A 12,981-nucleotide genomic window follows, 5' to 3' on the forward strand; every position below is an offset into this window, starting at 1 on the left:
TCAAGAGCTTGGTGGTTTAGATGACATCCTTTAGGTGATAATGCTAGGCTTCAAGTTGCCTCCTATTGTTGGGTTGATGATCATCAAGAATAAGGTGGTGTTTGGTTCATGGTGCCCCTGCTATTATCTTTGCATTCTCATAGAATGAGGGTTGTAGGAGGAGGCTGGTGTTGTAGGGGGTCAAATTCTTCAAATAGACAAGTTTGGATTTGTGTTGACACATGTCAAAACATGAATTAGTTCTCTACTTTTTAATAGCCTTTGGATGATGTGTAGGCTTAAGTTATTTTCTCTATGGCTCACATGTTATATATAGCTCTATTTTTATTTTTTTTGAGTATTTTGAATATTTCTATCCTTTTGTAAAAAATTGGATTACAAAACACTTAAGATTATTGAAGCATTTTATCTTTTCTTTCCTTTTTTTTTGATAGGCTAGTCTACTATATAGGCTGATAAGGCATTTTTAATGCCAAGAGACATTTTGCAATGACAACAAGAAGTGGAGTATAATGGTGTAAACATGTTAATTCTTTTTTAATCTTTTATCTTAAATATGATAATCATTTACATGACATAAAACATTGATATTTAATATTTTTAAAATAATCAATACATAATGTTCATTCATATGTACATTTATTAACTTAAATAAAATACTTTTAAGCTAAAATAAAATAACTTTGAAGTAAATAAAATAGCTCCAAATTCAGTTTTTCACATTTTTTTAGGTAGATGTATTTAAGAAATTTATACTATTTATAACTACAAGTCTTTGACTCATATATCTTAATTTGTGTGCGATTGCTTAATATGAACATTTTCATATAGAATTTTTAAATTATTTAAAACACATGATTTTCCATAATCACTAATTAAAATTTTCACGATTTATCAAATATTATTCCATAATTAGTATTCTACAATTTAATTATAACAATTATAATTTCATTAAATAATAAATTATTATATAATATTAAATTTACTTTAAATATAATATACTTAAATTTCGTATCAACTATTTAAATACTATATACTTCTATAATATTTAGTTTAAAAGTCCCAAGGCAAAAGAAGCTCGCTAAAGTTCGGAAAATTTTCAAACAGTGGAAAGTGCAAATTCCATCGGAGTGCATTCCATAGAACACGGAGTGACAGTACACTGCATCAAAGGTTTAATTTGACGGTCTGACAGAAGAGTACTGACAAGTGTGACGGAGGAAAGTGATGTACATTGACCATACTTGACTATGAATTCATCCCGTATCCCATGCATTTGCCACTCTCAACCCATTAGGTAGCCATTACCAAAATCCCAGGCTTTCATTGCATGCATGCTATTGGAGTATTAACAAGATGTTAAGCGGATTCGCAGCAGGGATGTGCTTCCAACAACATTCGTACCACCTCGCTCATACAAGGCCTCTGTGCAGAAAGACTGCTGGTGCACAACACCGAAATTTTAAGCACCTTCATCATCCCTTCCTCACAAAATTTAGAAACCCTCTCATCCAGCACCTCAAATGCACTCTCTCTGGAGAAATATTTGTGAGAGACCCAATCAACAATTCCCCTGTTTTCTCCAAATTCATCCTCAATGGGACGTTTGCCAGTCACAAGCTCCATCAGCACAACCCCAAAGCTGTAAACGTCGCTCTTCTCGCTCACTTTATATTTGTATGCATATTCTGCAAATATTACACACAAACTTCATTCTAACGCCCAAATAAAGTCATTTAAATTTCCTTAACTATATTGATTGCTTACCTGGATCAATGTAGCCACGGGTGCCTGAAATGACAGTTGTAGAATTCCCCTTCCCACTGACTTGAAGTCATTTGGCAACACCAAAATCAGCTAAACATGGCTCCATGTCTTCATCCAACAATATGTTACTGGATTTCACGTCTCTGTGAACAATAGCAGGAATACAGTCATGATGCAGGTAGGCCAGCCCGTAAGCTGTTCCCACCGAAATTTTATATCGTGTCTGCCAATCTAAAGTTGAACCCATATTCTCCTCATGCAATCTGTTCCACAAACTACCATTTTTCATGTATTCATATACAATGAGATTTGAGTGTTTGCTGGACAAGCAGCAATACAGCTTCACTATGTTTTTGTGCCTGATATATCCCAATGTTTCCACCTCCATCTCAAATTTGCGGTTTCTCAACGCTTCCTCTCTTGAATGATTGAGTTTGGCAGTGTTGCTATTCCATAGCTGCTTCACTGCAATTTTTTCCCCATTGCTTAATTCTCCTTTATAGACCTTTCCAGACCCGCCACTGCCTACTATGTTCTCTTCCTTTAGGCAATTAAGAATGTCATCCTCGATGAATGTAACCTTGTGAAACGACTTGATATCCCAAGATTCCTGAGATTCAGGTGCTTTGTACCTTTTTTGGTATAAAACCCAACCTATTACAAAAACGATCATTGCAGCTACAGAGATGGAGCTTGCAATTAGGATTATGGCATGGGATCCTGCTATAGAAGAAGAAGAAGCAGTGCCAGTAACAACAGCACATGGGCTTAAGAAAATTGCGTTGGCTTCATTAACGCAAAGCCTCTTATTTCCGGAAAAGCTATCCTTGCCTGCAAGACTAATCAGCTGTGTTGGCACTTGCCCTGACAACTGATTGTTGGAAAAATCCAGTAAGATTAGCTGTAAGGTAGAAAGGGTATTTGGAATCTGGCCGCTGAGTTGATTATTGGAGAGATTCAGAGAGTTGAGAACTTTTATGGATCCAAATGATTCAGGAATGGAACCATTCAGTTTATTTCCTGCAAGGTTAATTTCAGAGAGATCCGTGCAGAGTCCTAATGTATCTGGTATCAAACCAGAAAACATGTTTTGTTGCAAAAGTAGGCTACTGAGCATTGCCAAACCTCCGATTTCATTAGGCAGCTCTCCAGACAACTGATTATTGCTTGCATCCATTTTGCCCAAGAGCAATACTTGACCAATTTCTGAAGGTATGCTTCCTGAGAAAATATTATTATTGATGGTGAAAACAGAAAGATTCTTTGCATTTTTTATTTCTGTGCTTATCTCACCCTCAAAGTTATTATCACTTAGATCAATTATGTAAACATGAGGCAATGCCCAGATACCCGGGGGGACCATACCACTGAGACTGTTATTGTTAACCCGAAAGCGAATCAGAGTGTAACAATTCCCATATGATTCAAAAATTCCTCCTGTGAAAGAGGTTTGAACAGCGAGGAATAACGCCAATTTTCCTCTTTTACATGCATCTGGAGGCAGAGCACCACTAAGACGATTCTCTGATATATCCATCATGCTGAAATCGGACAAGCTCCCCAGAGTCTGGGGCACCGGCCCAGTAAGACTGTTCCTGTAGAGAGACAACTCTTTGAGATAATGGAACTCCCCAAACTCATTAGGTATTGACCCAGAAAGCTGGTTATTATAGAGATTAAGGATGACCAAATTTTTCAAGTTTACAAGCTCAGAGAGGCTTCCATTGAGAAAATTTGAGGCGGCATCAAAAGTCATCAGAGAAGTGAGGTTCCCAAACCCTGAAGGGATTTCTCCTGCAAGATAATTATCCCACAGTTCCAACTCATAGAGCTTGGAAAGCCTTATAATTTCTTTTGGTATAGTTCCATTTAAGTTGTTGGAAGAGAATCGTAGATTAAACAGCTTTGTAAGATTACCAATGGATGGTGAAATGGTTCCAAACAAGCTAAGGTTGGACAACCACAGAATATTCAGTTCTTTCATGCTGTATATCTTTTCGGGTATGATGCTAGGATCTAGAGGATTGCCATACAAACCTAATGAATGTAAATTTGACAAGTTTGTGACAGACAAAGGAAATTTACCTGAAAATTTGTTCTTTGACAAGTCCAGAACCTGCAGCAAGTTCAGTGTAGAGAAATCTGGCAGAGACCCCATCAATGAATTAGTTGTGAGATCCAATATTTCCAAGTGACTGCAGTTCTTCCAAAACACATCTGCAATGCTTCCATACAGAGAATTTTCACCCAGCTGAATAGCTTTCAAGGCACTGAGCCCACAGAGGGAAGAAGGAATGGGACCTATTAGCCCTGTATTCTCCAGATTGATAGTAGTAACTAAACTTGCACTGTTGCAGGTGATTCCATTCCAGTGGCAAGGAGAAGTAGAAGAAGTGTCCCAGTTGTAGAAAGCATTTGTTGGGTCATGGAGCGTCCTCATCATGTCTAACAGTATTCTAACTTGCTCGTCTTCTGCATAACAAGAATTCAAAAGTACAATTATCAAGAAGACAACACTGAAAGTCGGAGCCATGCCAAATAGTCCAGACAAGAAGCAGAAGAAGAATTTGCAAGAGGAGATGATTGGAGGTCCATGGATACACTCTATAAGTTGGAAGCATTGGCTTGGGTGACGTGGGGAGCCGAACGGTCAACGTGCATATGTTCTGCATTGTTAGTGGAACGGTGAACTATTAGATGTGGCTATTTTTAAATATTAAAGTGTACTTGAAGTGTGAAATTATTATTTGTTGTTTGACTGTTGGATAAAATGATTGCCACTTTTAAGTATTATTAATAGTGAATAATCTTATCTCGTCTTTAAGAAGATTATGAACCTTATCTTGTCTTAGATGTCAACTTTTTTCTATATTGATAAAATTTGATAAGAGTAAAAATAATATTATAAGAAATTTGTAGGAATGAGAATTTTGTGAAATTTTTTAAATAAGAAAAAGCTTTATAGAAATTTTAGTTATTTATTTTTATTGTTTATGTGAGCACTAATGTATTAACTAAGACATCTTATCCAACTAGATTTATTAATTTAAGATGGTGTAAGCAAGACTATCAACATTTTTTTTTACAACTTTAGTTTTAAATAATTTAGGTATATATCATTAGGTCATAGTGTATGTGTATAATGGTAAAATTAGCATACTCAGATATTTATCATTTAGTTTTGTACTTTATTTTCACACAACTTAGAACTAATCTAAGTCAAATTTAAGGAATGCAAAAATTATCCTTGAATTCTAATGCATTAAATTTGAATTCAATCCTTCTCATCTTTTCTTATTGGTTGAATTATGAGCTAAGTTTACAAAATTTGTATTTGATATCTTCCATCACAATTAATTTGGTCGAAGAGGTTTGAACAAAGACAATTTGTTGACTTATTGAGTTAGCAAGCCCATTTATAAACACCACCTTCACAAATTTAGACATTCAAAAGGAAAAGGTAAGCAAGACTTTGGGCACAAATTTTGTTAGATTGTTCTCACACATTTCAAATCAATCTTGTGTGGTATATTAATTTCATGATAATCAAGATTGACCTCATAAAGCTTGAAATCAATCCACTTAATTTTGTGTAGTAATTTAGGCTATAGGACATTCATCAAAGGACAATTCATTGTAATGAAGATTAAAATTTCAAACAACATTAACTTCACTAGTCCATATGAATTGATCCTAAAGCTAAGCCTCTATCCTCTTATTTAATTATCATATTTATTTCAGTTTCAACTATCTAAGTTAGTTGTTTGCTAATTGATTGCATTTATTTAATGAGCCTAGATAAATTCATAGAACTATGCATATTATTGGTCAGATTAGCATTTTCTTACAAATACTTGGACTACTTGAGGGTGTTGTGTATTTTTTAATTATCTAACTCCCAATTTATTATTATCAAAATCTCACCTTTAAATCACATTCTATCTAAATTATTTCATTTTTGTGTAGATATCATGTTTCAATGTATGCACTACATATTTTGGTGGTTGTTCACCTAAATTATAACACATGCACATTTCATTAAACTAAATGATATATGAATTAGTGGATTTATGCCTTGTTTCAGTGGATATGCAACATTTTTTTACGATTCCACTTGTAAGTAAATTCACTATTTTTTTTTATTTGATGTGTCTATGCTTTATTTTGATGGTACCACCATTTTCCAACTCAATAGACACTAACATGGTTTATGGTCATTTTATTTTATCATTCTATTTCCTAACCCCTTATTTGTGAAGATTACAATCACTTGTCCAAGAAAAAATCCTAAATTACTAACAATTTTTTATAGAAAATGTTTGCCAAATACACATTCTTTTCTCTAGGTAACATTTTAATTTCTTAAGGGGCATTAATTTTGTATGGCATTTCTATTATCACTTTTAAGCATATGCTCTCTCCTCACACCCCTGGGTGATGATGGAGATCAAAATCTTAGATTTAATCTTTTTGATTTTATTATTTATTCTAAGGAATTTGTTCATGTATACCCTCCCTTTCTATTTGATGTGATCTTGGGTGACCAAAACTGATTGGATCATCTTTCTAGGGGGGTTTCCTAGGGATTCCCAGCTCCAAAATTCTAACAGAATATAAAAAGTGGAGGTTCAATTGAAAAACACATCTCTTAGAAGATTTTTTATAAAATCAACCTAAAGACCCAAAAAAATTTGTACCTTGTTGAAGTGAAGGTTATGGGTGGGTTACCCCCTTTTCAATTTGATTGAATTGATTCCCTTCCATCTTCAAATTTAGCCTCATGTACTCTCATAGTATATAGAGGACACACTTAAATATTTTTGTTGAAATTGTTAAATTCAATTCTCTTTTACATTTATTTCTTTTGGAAGATTAAATAGCACCCTTTCTTATATTTTAAGTTTAAGTTTGAGTTTATCTATGTTGTTATTCTCTAAGTTATTTATTAGAAAATATTGAGTAAAAATAGAATTGTCTTATTTATCAAGAAATTAACATTTTCTAAGTCTAAATGTACATCGAGTCTTTCATGTTTTTGTTCCCTAAATTTTTTGTTTGAAAATATTGAGCAAAAATAGAATTGTGAAGCAATATAAGTGTTGAAGTTTATATAGCTAAAAATCATTTATTATGTGTAGGGAATCAATCATTCTCCACATGTGGAAAATATGCTACTAATAGTTCAAGGAAATAGACTTCAAGATAAAATATCATCTTTGTTTAATAGAAACATCAATTTCAATTTTCAACTATAACACCATTTATGCACCATTCACCATCATAACTGGGCATTAGTTTTACAACATCTTCGATTGTATCTTGCTGATTTTAGTCATAGTCTCAAAACTATCTATTGAAGGTTTAAAACAAGTATGCATCTAAAATTGTTTTTCCATAAAAAAATTTTACAAAACAAAAAGTTATTTATTTATAATTACATTCCTCTCAATTAACAACAAACTCCAATTCATATTATATTGTTCCTTACATCAAATACTATACCATATCCATACAATTTCAACTTTGTCAGAAGTTTTCTTGACATACCTATTACACTCCTCAATACAATTGCTAGCTATATAATTAATAATTATTTAAACACAGTACACTTGTAAAGCATTAAATATTACATAATTTAAGATAATAATATAAAACTCGAAAAAGAATCTCGTTAAAATCATGCAAATTTTCAAAAACCTGGAAAGTGCACATTTAATCGGAGTGCATTCCATTGAGGTCGGAGTGATTATAAATGTGAAGGAGAGAAGTGATATGTACGGAGAGATGTATAACATTCATGCAAAATTTTGTTACCTAGTGAGAACGCGACTATAAATTCCTACATTGTGAGGACAAGATAAAAAATTTCTAGAACGCTGCATGATACAAAAGTTTTATGTAGTCGAACGTACATGGGACCAAATTTGTCGGTCATTGAATTAAAAGAGAGAAAAGATTCTGCACTAGTCCTGGATTTGCCACGCTTAACCCATTAGCCATCAGCAAAATTCCAGGCCTTGATTGCATGTAATCTAAAAGAGGAGTGATGTATTAACAGCAGGGATATGCTTCCAACAACATTTGTACCACCTCTCTCATGCAAGGCCTCTGTGCAGGAACATTGCTGGTACACAACACTGAAATTTTAAGCACCTTCATCATCCCTTCCTCACAAAATTTAGAAACCCTCTCATCCAACAACTCGACTACACTCTCTCTCGAGAAATATTTGGCAGAGACCCAATCAACAACTCCTCTGTTCTCTCCAAATTCATCCTCCATTGGCCCTCTGCCAGTCACAAGCTCCATCAGCACAACCCCAAAGTTGTACACATCGCTTTTCTCGCTCACTTTATATGTGTATGCATATTCTGCAAATACTACACACAGACTTCATTCTAATTCTAATACCCAAAGAACAAAAAAATCAATTAAATTCGTTTAATGATATTGATTGCTTACCTGGAGCAATGTAGCCATGGGTGCCTACTATGACTGCTGTAGAATTTCCCTTTCCACTAACTTGAAGGCATTTAGCAAAACCAAAATCAGCTAAACATGGTTCCTTGTCTTCATCCAACAATATGTTACTGGATTTCATGTCTCTGTGAACAATAGCAGGAGCACAGTCATGATGCAAGTAGGCCAGCCCATAAGCTGTTCCCAGCGATATTTTATAGCGTGTCTGCCAATCTAATGTTGAACTCCTATTCTCATGCAATCTGTTCCACAAACTACCATTTTTCATGTATTCATAGACAATGAGATTTGAGTGTTTGTTGGACAAGCAGCAATACAGCTTCACTATGTTTCTGTGCCTGATACATCCCAATGTTTCCACCTCCATCTCAAATTGGCAGTTTCTCAACGCTTCCTCTCTTGAATGATTCAGTTACGCAGTCTTGCTATTCCATAGCTGCTTCACTGCAATTTTTTCCCCATTGCTTAATTCGCCTTTGTAGACCTTTCCAGACCCGCTACTGCTTATTACGTTCTCCTCCTTTAGGCAATGAAGAATGTCATCCTCAGTGATTGTAACCCTGTGAAATGACTTGAAATCCCAAGATTCCTGGGATTCAGGTGCTTTGTACATCTTTTTGTACAAAACCCAACTTATTACAAAAGTGATCACTGAAGCTACAGAGAAGAAGCTTACAATTAGGGTTCTGGCATGAGATCCTGCTATAGGAGAAACAGCAGCAGCAGCAGCACACGGGCTTAGAGAAATTAAATTGCCTTCATGTTCATTCGCACCAAGCCCCTTGTTTCCAGAAAAATTATTCATGCTTCCAAGACTAATAAACTGTGTTGGCACTGGCCCTGTTAACTTATTGGTGGAAAAATCCAGTAGGGTTAGTTGCAGTGCAGAAAGGGTATTTGGAATCTAATCACTGAGTTGAGTATTGGAGAGATTCAGAGTATTGAGAACTTGTATGGATCCAAACGATTCAGGAATGGAACCATTCAGTTTATTTCCTACAAGGTTAATTACAGAGAGATTCGTGCGGAGCTTAAATGTATCTGGTACTGGACCAGAAAGCATGTTTTGCTGCAAAAGTAGGATACAGAGCATTGGCAAACCTCCTATTTCATTAGGTAGCTCTCCAGAGAACTTATTATTGCTTGCGTCTATATTGCCCAAGAGCAATACCTGTCCAATTTCTGAAGGTATGCTTCTTGAGAAATTATTGTTTTGCATGGTCAAAACAGAAAGATTCTTTGCATTTTTATATCACCCTCAAAGTTATTATAACTTAAATCAATTATGTAAACATGAGCTAATCCCCAGATTCCCTAGGGATAGTGAAGGTAAATGGGGCATCTCAGAAAGCCATCTAAGATCAGTATGCACCTCTAGTATCATGTATCTTCTTCAATATAATCTAAGATCAGTATGCACTTCTAGTATCATGTATCTTCTTCAATATAAATTACAACATGTTGATATAAGCACATATTACTATGTCATAAAAGTGAAAACAAACATAGTTGATTTTTCATGATTAAAATCTTAGAGGAAAGTGATTGCAATTTATAGATCTAAGAAAATTTCAGTAGCATTACGACATATAGATTTAATACTTTAGAATCATGAAACAAGAAGAATGAGATAGAAGAGAGAACAAAAATATACATTGGGAAAACCCTTTCGGGTAAAAAACCCCTCTCCAAAACATCGAGCCAATGTATTAATTAGCAACAAATTACAATACATTTACAGGCTTTAAGCCTTTCCATGGAGATTTACATCTTGTTCCATCTTGGAGAAAAACTGACAGCGTAACCCCTATAAAATAAACTCCTCTCTTCTCCTCTTTTAAATCAGCTAAGACATCAACATATAAATAGATTTCAACACAAAGAAGAAGGCTTACATGATTTTTAAAACCAACTGCAAAGCCTAAGAGGTAAGTTGTGTCAAAAACAATATTTTGCTAATCCCATGACACATTGCTCATAGCAACTTCCAAGGCAACAACACCTATCACATCAATAAAAGTCATCTTGCCAAATACAATGTAAAGACGACATATAATTTACTATGACTAGGAATAGGCACCTTCTTTACCTCACACCACTTGTACAAGTGAACTCCACCATAAATGCCAAAAGCTAAAATACAACTCCAGTACATAATAGAAGCTGAAAACCAAGACTCCTTAGTCAACACAAGATATACCAAATCAATTTCCACTCCAACATAGCATCTTCCAAGTGGGTAGCAACTTCCTAGAAAATAAGGAATATGCCATTTCATCACCTGTCATGTAGGATGCCACCTCACTAAGAGTTCCCACAAAGTGAATGACAACTTAGGAAGTTTATATCTTAGAATAAATCAATTAGGCAAGAATTAATTAATTTGGCATGTTAGGACTCTAAAGTTGAGACAACTTAATCCCAACATTCTCCCACTTGTCGAAGACCTATCAAGAGTCTACAACATCAACTTCATAGGAGCCAAAATGATGAAACCACGTCATCACAACCATCCATGAAACCACACAAATCTCAAACATGCTCTTGTGCTCCATCAAGACACCAATCCAAAGAACACAAGCATAAGATCCGTGTGATAACAAAGGCTACGGGATACTGCCACTACTTCACTGTGCTCACAAGCTATACATAAGCATCAACATCAATTCGAAGCCCATAACCTTAACACAATTAGAATGTAGTCCTCCAGGAACAAGATAGAACATCAGCTAGAACAACAACCAAAATGATTGCTCCCATCCAATTGATTAACCCACGAGATTGAAAAATAGCACTCACAACAAGTAATAAACCACCCAATCACACATACCTTAAAGGTATCCACCATCAGTAAACTCATGCCACTAGCATAACCAACCCATAAATTGTAACCATAAGCTCCCTGCGCAAGATGGTCAATGAAGACCAAACACATCTAGAAACTCCCACTGCATGGGTACTGCCAAATCTAAAAGATCAAAGGCATACCGAGTCTACCAATCACAACACATAGAAAATGCAACCATGTAGTACCAAGGACTATCCACAAAGATAAACACATCCTGCAAACAAAATTGTTGCAAGAAACATCTCTCAACAAGTCTCCATAGCTCTTCCAATTTCTCCACATCCAACAAAGGAAAAAGATAAAGAACTCTCCATGTCATTACCGAAAAATAATAAAGTAAAAGTGACAACATATGACCACCAACTAGTGATCACCATAGCTCCACTTAAGATCTCAAAAAACAATGTTATGTGAATCCAAACATCCAAGAAGATAACCAAGACCAAAGAGAGAACCTGCAAATCATAAGCATGTAGCATGTCCTTCTACATACACTTCTAAGTGTTAGCTGTGTCAAGTAAGATCTCGTTCACGTCCCCATGTGAAAAGAAATAACAACATCCAAACCCATTCAACCTCAAGAGATCAAACATAACATATGCATCATGTATCTACATGGATGTAATCCTCTCAAAGAAGATCAAACTACTCCATTTCCCATTTCAGGAAATCAGCCCACTACCATCCCCAATGATCATCATAAATGAATTTTCATACTCAAGGAGATATCCATACTATCCATCTTTCACAATGAATCCTCCAAAACTATTTGATCATAGCTCAAGATCCATGAATATGAAAGAAAAGCATAAAACCCCTGAGAGAAACAATGGGAAAAACCTCTCAAGTGATAAACCGCTGAGTAGACCAAGAGTGGGGAATGAGAATTCTCCTCCAAGATATCCAAGTCATCATGACTCATCCAAGAGTAGTCTCCTCATAGGTCTCTATTAACTCACGTCTAATCAAGGTGTAGGATTCTTGGACTTTCAACTGAAATCTCATCAAGAGTAACCATTTCAACACATGTCTCTCATCTCAAGAGAACTATAGCCTCACCTAAGTCTCCATGTATCCATGAGTACCAACAAATGATCAATCGATGCTAAACTTCAAAAAGCATCTTTGTACTCTCATGAAGCTCTCAACATATGACCAAATGCACCCAATACAAAGAGAACTCACTAGATCACTATCAAAGCCCCAATCAGCTAAATCAGGAACCCATCATGACATTGCACGATCTTACTGTCCCCTCCTAGGAGATCACATGCTCCAAGTGAACATACCATGGTCTCAAGAGCAATGTATCATGCCAAACTCTAATGTGCAAACAAGAGTATCCCATGACATAACACAAACATACTCTAAACCAACATCACCTGTCAAGCACCACCAACACCTCAAACCAAAAACTCCAAGAGTCCTCCATGGCCTTGAGATGTTACAAATCCTCAAATAGTGTACATGCAAAGGCAAAAGAACCCTTATGCAACAACAAGATCTAAGAATCCTTCCAAACCATCTGCATCACTAAAGAAGATCATCCATCATTGCTGATGAATACACAATCATTGCTAAAGCTCCCACTGAACCGTGATACCGAGCTCTCTAAGCACATGACACACCATCTCCCAAATTTGAAAATCATCCAGGTCCACACACATACAAGTGTACTGCTAACCACACCAAATGAAACCAAGATCTCCAAACCAAGGAAATACAACATGCTACAAGACCCCATAACCAACTATCCAAGTACTCACTTATCATCCATCCTCTCATCTCAAAGAAACCACACCAATGCATAAGTGACCATAGACAAGGTCAGCTAACAAGTCTGGATTAACACTGAATCAAACCTTGTGGATATAGACAGTCCACAT

At 35.6% G+C, this 12,981-nt stretch overlaps 1 protein-coding gene and 1 pseudogene across 1 annotated transcript; both read right to left on the reverse strand.

Moving 5' to 3' along the window:
* Positions 1-1,359: 1,359 nt before the first annotated feature.
* LOC131052583 (receptor-like protein kinase 7) lies at positions 1,360-4,300 on the reverse strand (annotated as a pseudogene).
* A 3,518-nt stretch (positions 4,301-7,818) lies between these two features.
* Positions 7,819-8,535, reverse strand: LOC131052585 (receptor-like protein kinase 7). Its single transcript, XM_057987172.2, has 2 exons — positions 8,230-8,535; positions 7,819-8,138 (listed from the first exon to the last, which is right to left on the reverse strand). The coding sequence occupies exons 1-2, from the start codon at positions 8,513-8,515 to the stop codon at positions 7,819-7,821; spliced, it is 606 nt and encodes a 201-aa protein (XP_057843155.2). The 5' UTR covers positions 8,516-8,535.
* Between the last annotated feature and the right edge of the window lie 4,446 nt (positions 8,536-12,981).

Source organism: Cryptomeria japonica, chromosome 6 (genome assembly GCF_030272615.1).
Source record: "Cryptomeria japonica chromosome 6, Sugi_1.0, whole genome shotgun sequence".
NCBI classification, from domain to species: Eukaryota; Viridiplantae; Streptophyta; class Pinopsida; order Cupressales; family Cupressaceae; genus Cryptomeria; species Cryptomeria japonica.